A 22,333-nucleotide genomic window follows, 5' to 3' on the forward strand; every position below is an offset into this window, starting at 1 on the left:
TATTTAATGATTTTTTAACATACATACCGAATCTCAACCAAAATTACTGATTGGAATGAACTAATAACTTTAATTATACATTTTCCCTTGTTCAATAATTAATACTTATCACCTATCAACTATTTTTAATCAGCTAATCCACTCAAGTTCAGATTCTTAAATCAGTCGCCTCGAATTTAAGCAAATTATTATTAGGACATCAATATGCTAGTCATGTTGGCCATCACATGCAAAAGAATTTTTAAAATGTACGAGAAAATTGTTTCGATAAGGTCAAAGGTCGAAATTGCGACTTCCAAAAATTGATCAAGCATTATTATATTTAGTAAATTAAGTGCGAAGCAAAGGACATTAAAAAAACAAATGTTGATAGTAGAGATTATTTTGTTTATTAAGTACGGAGCGAAGGACATTTTATAAATTAAAAAAGGCTTAATCAGAATCAAACTATTTTCTGCTGGACTCAGGTGCACTCCAACTTTTTTTAATATATATATATATATATGTTTTTTTCCTCGTACCATATTCTTGGCCCTTTTCATAAACATTTTTCATGATTATTCTTTGCTTGGAATACTAGTTTTTTCATTATTATGTGATTCTATCCTTTGGATTAAAGTATTGTGGTCTACACAACTAGGAAATTCTTGGTTTTGTGACAAAACACATTTTACCTTTCACTAACATGAATCAATAAAGTAATAATTCAAAGAAATTTTTTTTCAAGGTTAAATTAAAACTAGTAATGACTCTTACATATCAATTTCGACTTTGATTCTCGAGAATGGAGTTGTTGTTGTCAGTTTCACTCCATGAATGGAATTTTCCTATGCAAATTTGAATTAGTTGGACTTCAATACGGATATCAAGTATAGGATGAGAAAAAAAGAAGTTATGGTTTTTCCAAAATTTTAGTTTGCCCTCTTTGAAAGACTTCCTCTAATTAGACTTTTTTTCAAGGTGGATTATTAACAAAGGGCTGAATAATTAAGGTTGTCCTTTTTAAGGTCACCTATAATCAAGGATTTTGCTCTTAAACTTGATTTTTGAGACCATTTATTAGATGTTAGTTAGTCAAAAGTTTAATCAAACTGCTTGATTAAAGAATGAATAGCACATTTTGAGTCTAAAGTGTGTTTACCAGTGTTCTGTTAGAGCTATGAGAAAACTCAAAAGACTAGAAAAGAATTCCATTAATCTTAAGTACCATAGTACTTTTCATTATCAGTTCAACTTTACCTTTGTAATTTCAGAAGTTTCAATTAAAAGTTCAACATTCTATTTCCAAACAAATCTTCTACTAGAAAAACTGATACAAGCTGTTCAAACTGTGCAAGAATTGAAGAGTTTTCACCTCCACATTACATGAAAAAGAAGCCTACATTATCAAACATGTGGTATGGTTCAAGAAACTTGTTCGAAGCTCAACAATCCATGTCGATGCAGTTTTGAACCATGGCTGAAGGGTCATCTTTGCTGACAAATGGATTAATCTTGACCCAAACTAGTGAGAAAACAGAAGCCAACAGAACAGACCATAGCACAACAATAGTTGGAGTTCGATTTTGGCGTCCCATTAGACCTTTGAGGAATGGATAGAGATGAAGGATCACCCAAAATGAGAAGAACACTTTGCCAAATAAAGGACCCCAAGCCTCATATCCTTTGTTGAGTGCATCAGAGAAACCAGCAACAACACCAACTAAGTTGACAATGAGAATTGTGGTTGGAGGGATCAAGACTGTTGTCCATTTGAATAGGTAGAGATCGGCAAACTCTCCATCGTCTGCTGCTTTGGTTGTCACTGTGAAGTTTGTGTCTATACCAGCAAGCATTTTGAGGAATCCTTGGAAAACTGCAAACAGATGTGCAGAGACACCACCAATCACCCAGAACTGCTCGTTACGCCACCAGTCCTCTATGCCTATACCACTCCATCGTAGCTCGAGCACACTTGTTACAATGATGGAAAGGAAAAGACCAAGGAAGAGTATACTTGCAACGTTCGATAGCTGCATAGAAGGCACAAGAATTTCACTCAGTAATTATATATAGAAACTAAAGAAAGAGCAGCCGTAATACCAGCTCCTAATGTGCAGTTGTGCACTCATTTGCAAAATCTTTAAACATTTTCGAAAGTTGCAAACAAGACAGAGAAGTGGAAGCATTTACCGTAGGGATGATGAATTTTCCTGTAAGAAGGCAAACAGCAGGAAGAATACAGTATGCAATGAGGGGAAGTGAAGTGAAAGGATAGACAATGGTGTTGGTGTAGGCAAGTCTTTGGAGCCATTTGAGGCGGCCGCCTCCAAATCCATACCACAAAGGACAATGCCTACTCAAGAAAATCTCAACCGATCCAAGAGCCCATCGAAGAACTTGGTGCAACCTGTCTGACAAGTTGATAGGAGCTGACCCCTTGAAAGCAGGCCTCAACGGCATACAGTATATTGATCTCCATCCCCTGCACTGCATCTTGAAGCCAGTCAAAATATCCTCTGTCACTGAACCATAAATCCAACCAATCTGAAAAGGACATACAAAGAGAAAAGTGTTAGCCCCTTCTTTCCATATGTGAAACCAAAAGAGAGATTCAATTTTTACTTCTTTTCCCCATGCTGTCTTCTCTTCATAACCACAGCCGATAACATGAATTGCTTCCCTGATCAGTGTCGATGGATTAGCAGAATCAGGTACTCCTCCATTTTCCATCAATGTAGACTCAATAAACACGGATGACATGCCAAAAGTTTTCTCAAAACTCATCTGAGAGATAAGCAAGGACCTCTCGTGATCGTCATAATCTGAAGACACCAAAATGATAGCTTCAAGGTTAAAGTTCCAAAGATAATGGAGGCCAATTTCTCACTAGTTCCAAAGATACTAGAAAACTCACTTTCAATTTCTCTTAGGTTGAAGATTGCGGAATTCAGATCTTCTCTTTTTGCCTCACGATAAACCTCAGTAAGATCCTTCTCTTTGGCTGGTTTCTTGCGGCGACAGCAGCAAGAGAAAGATGAAGAAGATTTATGTATTGTAGGCAGATTAGCAGGGCTGTAACCATAAAGTGCTTGCCTATTGAAAACAGTTCCTGTACCGACATATACAGGTCCTTGGATGCCATCCAAACCTTTCATGTTAACCTGAAAACATGATAAAATCCTTCTCAATCCAGTTGGCAACATCAAGAGATTCAATACTAAACAACTGATATTATGTGTATGATGTTGAATGAAGCAAGATTATTCTTAAATATTCAAATAGATGAAGAAAATCACTAGAGAGGCTTAACGTAATATAATAGTAAGATATTAATTTTAGTTGCTCATGATACTTACATCAAAGAAGACTATGTTTCTGTTGGCATATCTGTCACTTTTATCAATCCCATCAAATCTCTGAGGGAACTGCACATAACAGACGTCTCTGCCGACTTGGGGATCCATTAGGAAACACATAGCCTCACGAATGGCTTTGCTGTTATTGACGTAGTGATCACAGTCAAGATTGAGAATATAGGGTGCATTTGTGAGAACTGCAGACACCCGTATCTGAAATAAAACAGTAAGTTTGTTAAAGGAATTAAATAAAAATATTCTGAGATTAATGCTAATAAATTGCATCTGAACACACCAGAGCATTTTCAGCACCAGCTTTTTTGTGGTGTTGATAACCAGGTCTTTTCTCTCTTGAGACGTAAACAAGTCGTGGAAGTTCATTTCCTTCAATGTCATGGACACCACTATGTCCCAAGAAAACCTGTGAAGAAGAAATATTATGGTGCTTATTTGAACTCCAAAATGCTTCTGTTGAATAGTCAAGTTTCACAAATACTAGAACTTCAAGAAGCAAAATGATCTGAAAGCAGCGAGTACAAAGATAGTTGCAAAATCAATGACCACTTACCTGAATCATTCCAGGATGGTCACGCGGATTGTTTCCTGGCCAAGGAGTTCCATCTGCCATGGTCCAGCCATCCTCCGGTGTTTTCTGTGCCTTGGCAACTAAAGCATTTACCCTTACTTTATACTCTTCATATTCTCTCTGCAATACCAAATATGATTAATCATCTAAACAATGCAGCCCAATTCTTGAAGCAGATGTTTAGTTCATACAAAATCCTACTACCTTCATTGCTCTGCGCTCCTTGACGAAAGAAGGCTGCACTTTGTCTTTCAAGTAATCAAACTTTTGCGTGAAGTAGAACTCAGGTGCACGCGGTTCAATTGAAAATTTCTTGCAGAATGGTACCCATTTCCTTGCAAATTCAGAAGTCTCAGCTAGTGACTCAAATGTAAGCATTGAGCCACCATCATCGGATACATAGCAGGATACTTTCTCGACAGGATAGTCAACTGCAAGGATCGAGAGAACAGTGTTGGTAGTAATCAATGGAGGTTCTTTCATGGGATCCACCGTACTGACAAAGAAATCGACAGGTGCAAGCTGACAAGGCTCTCCCTCCCTTTCATACCTAGAAACGTTCAAACAAAGTTAACTTCAAGTGAAAAATGCAAAGAAGTTTGGATATGTTCTATTAGCAGTGATATGAATATTTGTGCAGAAGATTTCTAACCTTGCAGAAAGCCTGTCAAGATATGTCTCTCGGTTGATAGGAGACCATTTAGGGAACTGATCCAACACCCACGAGAAAGCGAACCAGATCTCACAGAAAACAGAAATAAACCACAGGGGATAGGCACTTTCAACTGGATGTGTTACTCTATAGTGGAAGAAAAAGCAGAGAACTATCAATCGAACAATAATTACAATCCTGTATGGAGTAATTTGAGACTTCGGCACTGGAATGATTCTTGAAAGTGGCTCTGCAGCATCTGCTAACCTTCACAAGTTATATTACAAGTAATTAATACATGCATGATAAAGATAGAGCAAGTTCAAGATTCAAAATCACTGAAGGTGGATCAAACATCAGTCTTTTACAACTAGAAAATTTCCTGTTTTCTTGATAGTTAATTAGACATCTAGACAAAAGAAAGAGAACTACGAAATCAGAACAAAAACTGCAATACTATTTATAACATGGTTACTTCCCAATTCCACGAAATGCATCGTCTAGTTAAGTTTCTTTTGCAAAAGCCTACTTACTGTGGCTTTTCTTCCATCTGCTGCTCAGGTGGAACTTCAGCAGCTTCTTGTACAACAGCTTTACTTTGGTTCTTCTTTTTCTTGTTTTTCTTTTCCTTCCAACTTTCCACTCTATTCTTCCATATTGGATTCCCGGTATCATCATGATATTCTTCATGAGGAAATAACAAATAATTTAATATAATGTTAACTATTGAACTAGACTAGAAACAGCTCTTATGAATGTTGTGCAGCAAAGCTTCCATCTACTTACCGCTGTCCACAGTTGAAACAAAACTGACAGTTCTAGCATGAACTCCAGCATCCTATATTGGAAACAATAATTCGTCACCAACTAAAATTCAATTTGTAGACTATAGATGTGAAGTTTCACCAGACATGACTTAGTACCTGTGAGGTATCAGGATGAGAAGCCACTATAGCATGGTTAGTAGATTCTTGCTCATTTTCTGCATAATAATAAGCATAGTACTATGTTAGACTTTCCTTAGTACTTTTTTTTTTTACAAATAGTCACATGGGATCAGAAATAAAGCCAAATATCAAGATCTAGTCATAACAGAAAACAAAATTTACTTACCATCATATGGAGTTGCACAGCGTAGACATGCGTTGCGCCTTTCTTTGATCTCATAATCCAAGCAAGTCTTACAAACAGGATAGTTACACTCATGACAAGCCACAAAGACTTCACCATTATTAGATAACCCCACTTGTTCGCCGCAAATGTTGCATATTGGAACCCCTGACTCCATCATGTTTTCTACTCACAAAAACAGTACTAGTCACTAGTACTCTTGGCCACAGATAGCACACAAATGATGGTTTTCTCCTGTGTCAGTGGCAAGATATAAAGAAGGAATGTTTTCACTGATTTGAAAAGAGCTAAGGAATGAGAAATATTATTGTAATGGTGAAGGAAAGTTTGGAGGGTGGTTACAAGGCCTTGTAGGTTGAGAAGTTGGTATCAAAGGCATATTTTTCAGACAAGAAAGCAATGTGTTGGCAGATTTTTTTAAAAAAAAATTGCTGGAGTTTGAAGGAATGAGTATGGTTGGAGTTTATACATCTTAACCAACTTATTGTACCAAACTTTAAGTCAGGCTGCAGCTTCAAGACTGAGCCACCCTCCACACCTCATTTGAAAGATTTAGTCAAGCCACATGCCTTCTTTTCTTCTTTTTTTCCTTTGGATTCAAGTTATATATATTAATAGTGTATAAAATCTTTCACACTTGAATTATAATATGTTAGTTATCATTTTTATTAGACTAGCAAATAGTAATACTTATCATAGAAACTTGTCTGTATTAAGTGTATTAAAAAAAATTATAACACCAATGCGCTCTTTTTTCTGATCAAGGAAAATTCTCTCTTAAGATCTATAGATTTACTGTCAAAATCAAGGAAGAATAAAAGCTTCTAACATGAAATGATGTGATTCAGACCTAATATCTTTTTTTTTACCTCCCCTCTATTTTCTTCTCTCTCTAAGTTAAATATTTGGTCTGAATCACATATTATTTCAATCCATTCTACCTGGAATAGTAACTAAGCTCAATTTATTCATGTTTTTACACTCTAATTAAAGATTGCCTATTTTTTTATCTCAACGAATAAGATTATTCTCTTCACCAAATAAATGTGAATACAATCACAATAACGACATAATCACTAGTTCGACTGTCTGACATCATCCTGTTCCAATTAACAAGATTAAAAATTTTAACATCAAAATATGGAAACGCGCGATAATCAAAGGTGAAATTCATGTTACCTTTACATATGGTGATGTAAAAATAGATGTTATACATACCATAAAGTTCAATATCAATGTATTGGACACATCAATGACCTAATGTACCAAGAAAAGTGTTTGAAAGAGGCCCACAATTAGGTGTGCAAGTCTCCAACAAATAGGTAGACCTCACAATTGCACGCACACTCAAGCACACATGCAATAGACATCTTCATTCAAGGAGTATCTTTGTACTGCTGCTTACAGGTTAAGAGAATAATATACAAATAATATCACGTTGAAGCAAATATCTAATTAAGTAATATCAATTCTCAAAATCAATGTCTCAGGATCCAAATCCCAATCCCTACCAAAAAAAGGGAGAGAAAATGAAGAGACAAGCTCAGATTCTTGATATCTTAGATATCTTTTTGCAATTACATGGGAAAGAAAACATCTAATCCTACAGAAGCACAAGCATAAGCCAATATCATTGCTGTAGCACCTAGCTGTTTAGGTCACAACCCTGCTGGATAGAACCTTTGTTTGGCAAAGCCATGCCTGTCCAGTTTAGCATACAAGAGAAAAGACCCAAAACTGGCATATTGGGAGCATAACTTTCTACGAGGGTAACATCATGTACAAGTAGCAATATCTCTGCTCAATCTGTGCTGCTTCACCCGATGCTGTAAACCTTCACTATCTTGGATGTATCACAGACAATTAGGTTCTCTGAATCAGTAGGAGTTGTGCATAGCCAATTTACCTAATTAATTAAAGAGCCAATCGTGAGACAAATATACTAAACAATTGAGGCATAAAGTTTCAGACAGAGAGGGCATAAAAGGCAATGAAATGGAACTCACTTTTCTGCTCAAACTTAAGCTAGAACGAAGGAAATCGGTGCCACTGCTTGTCTCACCAGACATGAAAAATTTAGACCAATCCCATACTTTTACTTGTCTGTCATTTCCACCTGAAATTATGAACTTCCCTTTGTCTCCAAATGTGGAAAAAGTCCTAATAGAATTTCAGCAGATTAGTGCCAGCTGGTGAGGTAGATTTGAGCCTGCTACGCTATAAAGAAAACTTACACACAGGATACAGCAGCAGTGTGTCCTCCCAAAGAGTGATCAAGGTGCAGGTCTCCTCCATTTTGATTCTCAATTTCAGGATCAGCAGAAGAACTGCCAACTTTAGGGGTTGACTTAGAACCTTTCTTGGGTTTAGCCGAACTCTTAGACTTGACAGCATTGAGCTCTGACTCAACGTTTATTACAGAAACAACTCCATCACCCCTAGCCACAGCACAAATCTTCACAAATTTATCCACCACATCAACTTCAGGAAGAGCCAGAGCATGAACAAAGGCAGGGTTCAAACATTGTCCCGTATTACCTTTATTTCCTGCGTCAAGTGTGCCTACAGCAAACAAAGATAACTTCAACAGCCTATCTAATAAGCTAGATATATAAACATGTAATATTCTATTACATTAGCTGGGTCATGAGTATTGGATGCACGTATGTATCTGACACTACATTCAGCCATTCTAGGTTTTGTATGCACTGTGAAGGATCCACTGGAAATTCCCATGTCTGTCCAAGACGGGTGAACTTATGTAAAATGATTAAGGGGGTACCATAGATGTTGCAGAAAGGCTGAGTTAGATTCTTTTGGAAAATGGCAACGAGAGAACCAAAATTAGATGTCACTGGCAGGAAGCAGTAATCATTTTTTAGGTCTCACGAACTTGACTGAGCAGTAGGAGTTTTGAGCATTAAAGTAGGCAGATCCCACTAGAGTAGTCCTGAACTTCTTCTGCCCAAACTTGCTAGGCAGACAACTTGAAATATAGAAAATCACTCTTGCAAAAATTTATGACACACCCAAGCTAAGAGCTCTAGAATAATATTTAAAATGGGAGGAAGATACTTTATTCAAACAGTAAAAATGGGAGGAAGATAATAGACTAGCGACTCTCAATTCCCCTTTCTCACCAACAAACTGAAATGTCAGTGATGTTTCTGAGCAACAGAGGATACTTTTAGATAAAATTCTAAATGTGGACCATTCCATGCTCCAACAATTGACCAATGACCAGTTATCTGATTAATAATTTACTCGTATTTCTTCTGCCACATGGCCAATATCATAGAAATTGGAAAATAGAAAGCAAAGTTACACAGTATTACACACTTGACTCATACTCCTGAAACTTATCTCTCTGAGAATCCATGTTTGCTTATAACAATATCATTTTATCTATTTAGACTTAAGGGGAAAATATTAATACTGTCTTACACATATTCAACCATTACATATCCTATTTAAACTACTATATGAAATATTCAATAAAAAAACATCTGTTCTTAATTAACCAACTACTATAATGGAATGGGAGGATTGGGAATTCTTGCTTCTCCTACTTTACATTGTAAGAAGGATAAGTTTAATCCCCTGTGATCAAAATATAGGGAGATAACTACCAGATATTCTAAAACTTAGTGATTTCGCTCCTTTTCCAGCTAGTGTAGTAAGGCAAGCCTATAACTAAGTGGGTATGTAGCTAGTGTAGTAAGGCACACCTACAATTCAGATATGCAGTTCTGGTGTAATAAGGCATGCCTAAACTTGAAGGTACATATTACCAAAGGAATTAATACTAGAAATTGCAGTTCTAGAAAAGAGTGCATAGTAGAAGGATTAACGTACCAAAGTCCCAAATCTTCCGCGGCCGTCCCTTGGAGAAGTCCCATAGCACAAATTTTGAATCAAGACCCCCAGTAATGACTAAAAAATGACTCAAAAAAACACAACATACTGTCAACATCAGCTTATAAAAAACATGCCTGGAAACTTTAGCTAGGAGGCGAACTTAGCAAGAGCTTTAGCAGATTGACAATATATACTTTGGCATAGCAATTGACAGTAAATATTGTTCTTCAAACATCATCAGAAATTAAATAATATGTAGCAGGCTGTCATAATTTGCATGTTTTACGAAAACCTTATGCGCCACAACTTGCATGTTTTATGAAACCTTATGTTGCCATCCCATATAGATTAAACTGGTGATTGGTTGCACGAGGAACCCTACATCAAGATACTCTCATAAAAACTAAAGGGCCAAGGGATGTCATATACTGTGTGTCTGCATCTCTCTTTGATGTCTCACTCTCTATGTCTCTCTCACACGCACACAGTAAGAGCGAGAGAAACAGAGAGACAGCAACTGTAAAAGAAGTTTTAATTGATTTCAGTTATCAAAACACATAACTTGATTGCAAATCGCAATTACTTGTATATCATTGTAAAAATGGTATCATTCTTTACAAGATTATGACTAATTTGTCAAATGCTAGCCAATGCAAACCTTCAGAAACCTACCAGCTTAAACTCACAAAGAGATTACAAGTACAACTTAGAGGAAGAGTTAGTTTCTCCAAGAAAGCTGCAGTCTATGTATAAGTGGACATCATATACCTCTAAAATAACTTTGGATAAAAACATTATCATACTTCTTATGGTGCTAAAATTTCCAAGTGTCTGGTTCATGCATTTACGTAGGCCATTCAGTTCAACGTGTATGTGGGTCATATGGATATCTAGAGGGGGAAGGTCAATTTCACGGAGGGGGATGTAGGAATTCCGAAAATTTTAGTTCAAAAGTACCTTCCCAAGGTCTCCAAGGGATGAATTGAACACTGCTACATATCTGATAAGATAGTGAAGGTCACAAATGATGATAGGTTCGGAATAAAAAAATAGTGCCCTATGTGAAGTTTGGGGAAGAAATATTGGAATTAACCTTCACAGCAAAAATACAAGTAGGACTTCACATGCCAGCAAGATAATATAAGAAGGGCAACAACAAATAAATAGAATGTAGAACAGTAAATTTTAATTAAAATGAATGACATAAAAAAAATCACCATGTTTCTGGGGAAAAGTACAAACTTATTATAGTAATTATATAAAAAAGGATACACTTGTGTGGCCATCTCTCAATGTTTTGTACATGCGATTTTGGCGGATGTCAATGATCTGCAACACAAGTAGCACTTAGATGTCCAACATACTTATGGAAACAGAGAAACAGTTTTTATCTTTTAAAAGTTTCACAACTCATCAGTTTTATCTTTTATGGGAACAGCGAAACAGATGTCCAACATACTTATAGAAACAGAGGAACTGTCTGTACTACCTTGACATCACCATTATCATCTGCAGCAGCGAGGAATGATGACTTTGAGCTGCAAGCAATCTACAAAACAGAAAGGTTAAGCACACAGAAACAGAATAGGCATTGTTTGAAGATATAGTACACCTAATTGAGATACCTGAAATATGACCTTGTTAGATAGGAGAAATCATAAGAGATTAAAATGTTGAAGGGAAGATATTTAAACATCACAAAATTGAATGGACAAAGCCTAATACATATCCGAATGAACATATACAGAGTAAAGCCTACATTTCTGTTTTTAAGCCTGTACAAGGTGAATCTGTTGGACATGACATTTAGACTAGAGCCTAAAAACAAAGAATTGAGTGCACAATTGCCTAAAAGAAACAAGGGACGCTTCTCGAACAAAGTCCTAAATTTATCAGAACTTCTTTTTTTTTTTTTTGGATAAGGAAAAATTATAATGAGGCTAGTTCAGAGTTCAAATTCGTCAATGTGGAGATCTGGTACAGTTTATTGCAGAGCAATCGATCTATTCGCGTGGTGGTTGAAGCAAAGGGATTTACAGAATGAGATGGACAGATAAGTAGTATAACTTTTCCCTGGTTTGTGTACCTAGTCCTGAAATTACATCAACATGTACCACTATTTGGGTTTGAAAAGCAAAGTGATCCATAAAATTTACATGTGTGAACAGAAAACCACACGAGAAACCTCCTAAATTGATTCTAGCTAAACTCCTTGAGCTAATGCAAAAAAAAAAAAAACAAATAAATGGATCAGGTTAAGAGATAAGAATGGTAAATAACTGATACATTTACCTGAAGTTCTTGGAATCAAAGTCCCAAAATACACACAAGATGAGAGGCTCAAGACTACTCCTCTGTCCCAATTTATGTGGACTTCCCATTTTTCGAGATCAAACTATGTGAACTATGACCAACATTTTAAAATGTATTTTTCATCATATTGTCATGAGAAAAATTGCAACTTAAGGTACTTCTCGTATAGTTTTTGAATATCTAAATTTTAATTTTAAAACATTAAGTTGATCTAATCCAATCTAACTTCAAAGATTTAGTCAAATTAACTCTAGGGAAACGAAAGGATCCACATAAATTGGGACTGAGATAATAATAAAGAAGATGCTGAAGATGGTAAGATATTGTATTGCCAATTGAACTAATGATCGGGCATACTCCTGATAACATGACAAGTGGAAAATAACAAAACGAGCACAATGGCAGATTTTTTGCAATGAGGAGAGCAAAGTTAAATTTATAGTGCTAAAATCCATTCTTAAAAGGTATGGACAGTGAGAGAAAGGAAAAAATATAAGGATAAAAAAAGAAAACAAACAGAAATCATACCTGATTTATCTCATCCTTGTTGTAATTGTAACTGTGCAACAGTTTCGATGCAGTAACCTTGAGATACAGTTAAACTGGATTAATAACAAATTCTGTGCCCAAAAGTGATAAAAGAGAATTAAGTGGAGAGAAGCCAACTCAAACCAAATCACAACATAAAATTAAGGGAAAGCATTTCATTTAGAGAGATGTTGGTAAAGATCTAAATTTAGAAAATAAATATGCACATTAGCAAAGAGTGCTAAAGCCTTTACATGCCCATGGATTCAATGTCGCTATAGGCTTTAGGGACATTTACAAAGAACGTTAATTGCCACTAAAAAACATATTTAGCCATTTGTGAGGTACCATAATCACACAAGATGCGGTAAATTATAAAACCACACAAAAGAAACAAGTTTAAAAAAAGCACAAGAAAGTAATGGTGGAACAATTTAACATTACCATGTTCACATCAAAGCATTTGACTTCACTTCCCAATGAGACATAAACAACATCTTCATTTCCTGCACCATGGATACCATGTTTGAAATTGACGACTCTCACAAATTTCCAAATATGTTATCAGTGCCAGTGGAAGGTTATCATCCCTCCAACTAACTTATTGCAGTGCAGAACTAACAGAGAACTCAAAATCAGTAGTCACTTAATTCTCAGTAACTGTCCTAAAATAGCATATTATTTTGTCTAAAACAGCAGCATATGTTTTTAGTTGGAATGTTCTTTGTTAGTGTTAAGAGTATTAGAGTTGGAATATTAGAAGTTCTTAAGTTAGAGTGGTATATGCCATTTATTATCTTTTCTCTTCTTTGTTTTGAAAGAATATGGTTTATGTATTATGTTTGACACATATAATTAGGTGTCTTGCATTCATCAATTATCACGTCACCAATACAGTTCATTCCTGTTCATATTTCTCACAGGTATCAGAGTTTGTACGATCATACTAGAAACTTAAGTAGAGTTTCTACACCATAGTAGATAGTAGAGACCTAACTAGCTTTTATTTCTTTGCTTAAATAGTTTTACTATCCTTATATCCTTCCCATGACCGTTCAACAATACCATGTCTATTCTTGGAGACTATTCCAGTAACACTACAACTCATTCGAGGCACCTGTTTTGGCAACATTGTGCCTCTTCCCAGTTATCATTCTGATGGTGCTGTGCATATTACTTGTTATTATTACGGTGAAAACACATCTCTTATCCAATGGCATTTTAGGCGACCGTTGTGGCGGCAGTGTGAAACTACCTTTGTCACCACTTATATTCCATTAATTTTCAGTGTGATCTTCTGGCAAAATTTATGGCATGTTTCCTTGGCAATTCTCTGGAGACTTACTTTATTTTGTTATCAAAATGAGCAAATATGTTTTCTCACCTTGAGTTTGAGGGAGCAAGTTAGTACGTGAAATGCTAGCGTTGGAATACCAGATTTAGAACATTAGAACTGTAAGCTTTTAGTATTGTGTCTCATTGAAGAATATGACATATTTAGTGTTTGACATCTATAAATAGGTGTCCATTGTATTCATCAAATTGTCAAATCATTACATTTTTCTTTTGCCATATTCAGGGGTAGATGTAGCCTTTCGTGTATGGGTTCATCTGAACCCTTAACTTTCAACACGGAGAATCAAGACATTGTTGTCTCCCAAGCTTTATCTCCTCTTCCACTCCCCAAATAATTTGTTCCAACAAGATTTGAAGTACTTCCATTTAAATCTTTAGTATTCAGACTTCTCAACTCCATAGCATGTGTAATCATAAACATTGTCAAAGTGCCAAACAAAAGATACATGATTTTTTATCTAACCCAAGTGGCGCACAGTTCAAAACTCAGTGGATAGTGCATCCACCCTCTCCACTTAAATACCGGGAAATTTTTTCCTGCAGCAAGATTCGGACCCGTGACCATCCAACCCACACATCACACGTTTTGCTCTCACCACTAGACATCAATCAACTATACCTCAATTCTAGTTGGGGTGGTTTACATGAATTCTCTGCATCCATAAGGCTCCATTTAGGTCTTGATTTGTTAATTGCAAGGCTGAGACAAGCTTTAGTCATAACTTACAGAAGATAAAACAAAGGGACCATGTAACAAATCCAGATATGATGCAATTAACACAAGGACAGAAACACCAGTGGTCTCTCTAGAATGAAATGAAATCCTCATAGACCAAGATGTTTTAGCTCTTAAAAAGTCCCAAAACACCAGCCCCCTGTATTGCTCTGTCCATCATCTTATGGTTCTCATTTGGGAGTATATAGATGCAATAAACCTTAATAAATACATACTAATTATTTTGTCTAATCACACATCACCAATTAAATAAGAAGAACCAGTGATGGAAAAAAAACACAAACCTGGCTTGAAACATATTGATGAAACTGGGTTGCCATTTCCAACATCCATTGTAAAGATTTTATCTTTGCACCGCAAATCGAACCAGCACACACAACCATCCTAATATTTCCCAATAAAATGATCAAATAAACAAAAAGCAACAGTCGAAAGTAATGCACTTTCAATAAAATTTCAATCTTTATAATCACAAAATTCAAGATTTAGCAGTCAAAACTACCCCTCAAGACCTATGTTTCATCTGGGTGTCTAATTAAACAAAAAAAAGGTTCTTGGAATTAAAAGGACTCACCTCATCTGCAGTGGCAATAAGACCAGGGCGGTTTCGAGAGGCGATACAGCAAGTGGTGCTGGCTTTGTGACCTTTGAGTTTTCTTGGTTCCTCCATTCTACTCTGCTCGCTCTTTCAGTTGCTAACTTTGTCTCTACCAGTAAGAACCCCTTTTTATACCCTCTTGAGAGTTGTGAAAGCGTTTTCTTTTTAGGGCATCAAACGATGTCGTATTTGTTAGGAAAAATAATACTCCTATTTAAGTAATAAAAATAATATTTTAAGCCACAATATTATACAAAAACACATCTTATGAACTTTTTAGTGTGATGCATGCAAGAAACAAGTCTTAATATTGCTAGTAGGAACTAGGAATCAAAATGTTTTTGTGATGTTGGAATCAATCTATTCCGAAAAAAGTATAGCGATCTCATAAAATGAAATTCACTACAATAATTTCGGATTATATGATAGAAAAAGTGGACTAACATAAATTTGAGATACATGTGACTTTCTTTTTTGGTCTCCAAAATCGGTGTCTAGTACTCCATATTGAAGCCTGCGAAAGTCCTACGTTAAAAGTAAAGCATTTTCAAAGATAATGAATGAAAATCAAAAGATTACAGTCTTGTCGTTACTAATAACTTCCTTCAAAGTAAACCCACGCTATTTGGCCATCCATTTGACATGTCTTCCTCAAACAGTAATCAATGAATCAGAACTGACCCCAACAAACAAAAAACGAAATCTATGTATATTTTAAACAGTAACAATGATAAATCATGGCCGACTTTTCAATTTTATTTGGAAAATCACAATGTTACGCCTGTAGCTTAAAGCAAAAGGAATACCAACACCTAGAAGTCAATGCCATTGAATTACAGAAAGAACAACAAAAAGTTCCGACGCATGTGAACAGACGGTGCATCAAATAGAAGATTGACAGGCTTCTAGAATCTGAGTTGCCAAATTTCTATAGAATCACATATCAAAAGGAGAGGGAAAAGTAAAAAGTTACACAATACATAACACAAATATACACGATACGTTTGCTTTGGAATTTGATTATGACATAATCCAAAAGGTAACTTTGTGAAATCTATTAGGCCAAAGCGAATAATGTGTAACATAGACTTGGTTCATAACAAAAGAAGAAAATGGAGCTTCAAAGCAAAGTTCAATTTTGTAGTAACTCGGTTTATTTCGATATCATTTTTATGCCATTCTTGACAAATATTTACATTCAACTGAATCCAAATTAGAACTTCGATAGATTATCTCATTTGGGATTCCAAAACCCACTACGAAAATACAATTTTCTCGTACTTTCTGAAGAAAAAGGAGTTTGCCCTGTTCCTAGTTTAATATACATAACACTGCAACTCGAAGCTCAACAATGTGAGTCAAGAAGCAGAAAAAAAAAAGGATCAAAAGGCGAACTTTACTCTTCTTATACATTTTGTAGAGGGAAAAAAAGGAGAAAAATTTACAAAGTTTTGAAGTTTATGCTTTTACTGTGGAAGCAACAGTATGAGCCCACAATTTGAGATTATGTTTGACGTCAATTTCATTGCTCATGACTGGTACCTTCCAATTCATCAATGGATTCATTCTCTTCTTCGTTTCAACAACTTCCCATGCTTCAGAAAGATAAGGTCTTGCTCTTAACTGATCAGATTTTTTTACAAAATTCAATTTTTGCTTATCATCATCACTGTCCCTGTTTTTGCTTAATTTCTGTAAACCTGGAATAATCTCAACCAAACTTGAATTTACATCATCTTCTGAGAATTCAAATCCAAGATCCATAAACCCTTTTAGCTCTTCATATTCAAGCTCCGATAAGCTCTTGCCAAGACACTTTTCGCTTCTTCTTCTTCTCCTTAATTCCCTTCTTCTACGCTTTACTTTCTTCGATTCTGCATTTTTACAAAAGGGTTGAAAATGGGTTACTGGGAGAACTGAATCTGGTGAAAAAGAATCCGAATGGTAGCTCAAATCATCACTCTGTGACTCTATTTTGATTTCTAATTTTGGTGAATCATATACAGTTTCTGCTAAATTTTCTTGAATTTTGTTATCTGGGGTTTTCTGGTAATTCAATAATGGGATTGGATTTGAATGTTTATTGAGAATTTCGAGATTAAACCAGCATGAATCGAAGAGGGTAAGAACAGCCTCAAGGTCCATTAATGGAGGCTGAAAGAAACTAGGAAATTATTAAACACAACTTCTTTTTTTGGTTTTATGAAGAACTAAGTTATCTGTGGGTATATATATTGATCCTGGTGACCAAAACACCCTTCATTATTTCTTATATTACAAAAAAGCTTCAACTTTATTTGTTTACACGTTTTGCAGAGTCAGATGGAGTATTAATTTATTTAGATTTAGCAAAATGTCACTGTACTTAAAAATGTCCACAAAAATTGTTTTAGTGGACAAAAGTACGTAAGATCTCCAGGTTTAGTTCCACATTTATCTTCTTTCAATTTACTGTATGCTCTTCAATTTTAAATTGGGATTTGTTGAGTGTGCACGGACGGGTTAATAAAATTTGTGGCCTAAAGCTAATCATCTCTCTAAAAGGCCCTAAATTAGTCAAATAAAAGAATTATTTATTTTTATTTAATTTTATTTATGATGATATATGAATCATGTATGTATCTCGATCATTATAAACTATCTTGTACATATTTTGGTCATTCTCGGTTTTCTATCAATTTTTGCAAAAATGTGTTTTAACTTTAAAGTAAAAATATTAATACTAAATATGAAAATTATCTTTTTAAAATTAACTAAAAAAAATCACATATATGGAGTTAGAAGAAGTAATTAATAAGTATCCAAATAATAATTGACATTTATACTAACTAACTTGATTCCACAATAAGCATTAAAAAGGTTGAATATTATTAACACTTGAATTACAGTTTGTTTCACTTGAACACATGATAAAGTGTTTCTATTAGACACTTCTTATTCAACTTTGAAACAACTTTTCTTGTGTTCTCAAACGATTATTACAAAATAAGTTAATTACATAAAACATGTCACTTCCTTTAATATACTCCATATCAACATTAATCAGAATAGACTCAAGATTTTACAATCTATCAAGATCAATACAAAAAAAGATGATATATTTTAAATGATTTATTTACCTACATGATAAATACTCATATGTAAATGCGTATAAAAAGTTTTTAAAAATTTGAATCTGTTCATAAATAAAATTTGATGACAAATGTAAAGGTTTATCGATGTATTATACAGACTAAAAGGCAAGAGAATGGAATATGGAGGATGATGATGTGGTTTAAAAGGAGAAGCAAATGATTGCGTGCGGTGCTGACTGAAATGTCAATCTCAATAAGATGCCCTTACCACAAAGGTTGTGATCACGTTGATGCTGAAACATGGGTAAATTGAGGCCTCACTTATTGGAGTGTGGCATGGCCATAGATAGAGTTAGGTGAGGTGTAGTTAGTTTTTTCGTAAATTTTGTATTTATATTAAAATATTAAAGAAATATATATGCATATTAACAAGTAAATTTTTTAATAAAATTGATTGATAATTCAATGATAAGAAAAGGTGGTGAAAATGTTTTTCACATTAGCTTGTGGGTTCAAATCCCACTAATAATAAAAATTTCTCAAAAAAGGCATTTTTGCTATATTTTTCTCATCTGTCCTAAAATTTAAAAGTCCTAAAGTCATAACTCTGACTCCGCCTATGCATATGCCAAGCACCAAACTCAAACCATCATGTTAGTGAAATTACACCTTAAATTCAATGATGACTTTTTCATGCTCTTTTACTACTCATAGACAACTAATCATTGAAGGGCATCAATCCAACTACATACACAAAAAAGGTTAAATTTCACTTTCTATTACTCTACACCCTAATGATTCTTTACTTCCAATCAAGAACTTCTTAACATCCTGGTAATTTAGATAATTTTAGATTAATCTCTAGGTAATTGATAATGACTCAAATACAATATGTATCAATAATTTTTTTTGCGTAGTGATTACTTATTTCTAAACAAATGAACGTTCTAAATGCAAAATGTCTAAAATGTGAATTATGTACGTAGCTTCCTTGATTATCAATGCAACATGTCAAACGATGAATATCATGGCAACCTTGCAATTAAATAAACTAGACAGTTCGTTCGATGTCGATATCGATATCGTAAAGTTGTTATCAATCACAAAGCATAAAATGCATATCGATTTGAAAGATGCTGGTTATAATGAGTTTGAGTGCTTCTATTAGTGAAAAATAAAGTGTAAAAGGGGGAAAGGAATTAAATAAAAAATAAGGAAAGGGAATAAAAGAAAGAAAATTGGCAAATTTGTGCAAAAAATATTAGTACTACATGTGTTTGTGTTGATGTTGAAATTAGAAACTTCGAAATTTCCTTTTCTTTGCATAAAACAATTTTTAATTTCCCTTTCAGAAATACTACTCGTACATCTCAAGCCATGTGAAGGGTAGTGTAGTAAAATACAACCACCTATTATACACCAATAATCATGGGAAGTCAAATACCAAAAACCTCACGTGTCAAATAGCAAAACTCCCGTGGCTGTTAATTACTGAATAGTGTAGACTGTAGTTTAGTCACGTAACAAATCTAGATTATAAAAAAGAGTCTCGAGTCAAAAGAGCAAAAAAAATTACCAAAAAATTCAAAAGAGCACATCAATTTTTTAAAAATTAATAGGGCAAAATCGCTCCCGACTAAGTGATTTCCCTCTGACACATTTTTTTTTTTTAATGACAAGGGAAACCCGCAGTCGCTACCTTTTGGGTGCGCACAAGGTAAAAGCCCTTCTCCTATGCAATAGCTCGCAAACCACATAGGAGAAGCAACCCGCTAGGCAAGCCCGGTGCGACAAGCTCTACCCAGAAGGCAAACCCCTTCGACACATTTTTAACGCCGTCAGTCCATTAAAAATAAAAATCACTGTCAAGGTAGCAATTTTAAGTTCAATTTTTTTCCCAACTAAAATTGTTGTTGTGACAACGTTTTAATTTTTTTTAAAAAGTCTCTAGAGAAATCGCAGCCTGGTAGCGATTTTATTAAAAAAATGCTGCCCCCTCCAATTTTTTATTTTTTTAAATTGTAACTCAATTTGTTTTTATATGAAATGTGAATATTGAGTTACAATTAAAAAATAAAATAAAATAAAATTGGAGGGGAATGAAAATGCTGCCTTGGCTGCGATTTCAGAACTTTTTTTTTATATAAAATCCCAAGAATTTTGTTAAATTTTTTTTTTAATTAAGCTCCCATAGAATCGATTTTTGTTGGGAAAAAAATAACAGACAAACGGCGTCAAAATTGTGTCAGAGGAAATCGCTTCGTCAGGAGTAATTTTGTCCTTTTGATTTTAAAAAAAATTAATGTGCCATTTTGAAATTTTTGATAAATTTTTTTTACCCTTTATGACTCCAAATTCTTATAAGAAAATAGGGATACTTGCGGGTAAAAATCATTCGATCATTTAGTTTATAAAATATGTACAAAACGTATATTTTATACTGACATATAATTATAATACACATGCTTATACACAACATATTACATATATATATAGTAGTAGTAATTATATATCCCTTTAAATATTGATTCCGTGTTTTCATACACGCAATGGGAATGATATAACATTATAACCTATGGTCCTACCGACCGTTATCTTTTGTAAATATAAAATTTATGATTTGACTATATTTAATTAGATTTTAGTCTATCTATTTCTAGTGAACACTGCCTCCTAATGTAGATAAAATAGTTAAAATGAAGTGAAACGTGACTCTTCAAGCTTTTATTCTTGTCTTGTTAAAATAAATGCTTCAACTAATTTGGACGGAAAAATAGTATAAAAAGAAGAGAGAAATCAAAATAAGTCACATAATTAATTATATGATAGTTGACACTCTTCTTCTTAATTTATATTTCTCAAGAAATTAATATTAGTTTCTTGCCCCTCCCTCTTCACAAATGTTTTGGCCGGTTTTTCCATTCTCTTATTCAGAATTTGTAGTGGAATATTTGGTCTTTGATATGCGTGGTTCTCAATTAATGTTTATTATTATATAATATAATAATGTTATTTGTGATGATCATACCACTTCTTGAAACTTTATAATATATGCAATAATAATAATAATTTGAAGGCAAAAAAAGAAAAGGACGGTAGAGGGAAGAGTATGTCAAATTGTATTGGAATGGAAAAATGGATTGACAAATATATTTAATATCATGTTTGGTACGAAGGAGTTGTTGTTAGCCCAAAATTCACACTTTACCTATTAATTTTGAAAATAACATGCTTAAATATACACTTGTATAAATTTTTGATTAGTTGACTAGAATTATTATAACCTTGAGGCTAAAACGGTAAAATTCATTCATTCAATATATTCGAAAGAAGGATGCAATAAGTACATTTTGCATCTAGATGAATCAAATTATTTTTTTGGAAGAAATCAACACTAAAAGCTGGACATTGAAGAATCGTCTTCTGGTATGTTTTGTGAGTTATTTTCCAACAAATAATTTTCTATCATTTACTAGAAAAAATATTTTTGTTACTTTTAATGTCGTATAACTTGTTCCAACAAAATGACTTCGCTGGGTTGATTTCTCATATACCAAGATAATATATATAGGATTATATTAAATATTTGCTGGTTTGGCTTTGGAAGACTTATCAAACAAATAGTACTCCCTCCGTCTCGTCTCATTTTTAACTTTTTTATATTTTTATTTTTTTGGTCTGTTTCAAAAATAATGTTATTTTACAATAATTAAACAATTTAGCTTGAAAATTTCTCTTTTATCATTAATAAAATGATTTACAACCACACAAACATCTAATAATTATTTTAGATCACAAGTTTTAAAAGTGTTTTTTTTTTTTACTTAAATATCATATCAAATCAAATGGTGTCAACGGAGTATATGGAACAAAATAAAGATATTTTTGACTCATTCTGATTTGGCCTTAGCCTGCAGATTGATTTCCTTGAGGAAAAATAATACTACAATATACACTATTAAAGATGGACTCATTCTTTTCCATTTCTTGACACATATCTAACATCAATTTTTATCCACATTACCACTTGCATCAATAGTTCAATGCAAATTCCAAAAACCAACTACCAATGTACAAATTATTTTCTCTAGAACAAAAGGAATTTGCTTTTGGATTGCAACTTCAAGCTCAACAATGTGAGTCAAGAAGCTAAAAAAAAGGTC

At 34.1% G+C, this 22,333-nt stretch overlaps 2 protein-coding genes across 2 annotated transcripts; both read right to left on the reverse strand.

Moving 5' to 3' along the window:
* Window positions 1-1,118: 1,118 nt before the first annotated feature.
* LOC125836334 (cellulose synthase A catalytic subunit 8 [UDP-forming]) lies at window positions 1,119-15,209 on the reverse strand. The gene is made up of 25 exons (XM_049515516.1): window positions 15,073-15,209; window positions 14,783-14,882; window positions 12,851-12,912; window positions 12,407-12,463; window positions 11,055-11,114; window positions 10,838-10,894; window positions 10,523-10,565; window positions 9,563-9,640; window positions 7,942-8,269; window positions 7,714-7,867; window positions 7,526-7,613; window positions 7,388-7,408; window positions 5,690-5,872; window positions 5,500-5,558; window positions 5,363-5,414; window positions 5,110-5,260; window positions 4,577-4,843; window positions 4,129-4,474; window positions 3,907-4,044; window positions 3,634-3,759; window positions 3,339-3,551; window positions 2,897-3,143; window positions 2,605-2,804; window positions 2,173-2,526; window positions 1,119-2,012 (listed from the first exon to the last, which is right to left on the reverse strand). The coding sequence occupies exons 1-25, from the start codon at window positions 15,166-15,168 to the stop codon at window positions 1,425-1,427; spliced, it is 4,068 nt and encodes a 1,355-aa protein (XP_049371473.1). The 5' UTR covers window positions 15,169-15,209; the 3' UTR covers window positions 1,119-1,424.
* Window positions 15,210-16,554: 1,345 nt separating this feature from the next.
* On the reverse strand, window positions 16,555-17,241 carry LOC125836335 (uncharacterized). Its single transcript, XM_049515517.1, has one exon. It carries the CDS (start codon window positions 17,239-17,241, stop codon window positions 16,555-16,557), a length of 687 nt encoding a protein of 228 aa, XP_049371474.1.
* Between the last annotated feature and the right edge of the window lie 5,092 nt (window positions 17,242-22,333).

This window comes from Solanum verrucosum, unplaced genomic scaffold, assembly GCF_900185275.1.
Source record: "Solanum verrucosum unplaced genomic scaffold, falcon-dt-bn FXZP01000278.1, whole genome shotgun sequence".
Taxonomy (NCBI): domain Eukaryota; kingdom Viridiplantae; phylum Streptophyta; class Magnoliopsida; order Solanales; family Solanaceae; genus Solanum; species Solanum verrucosum.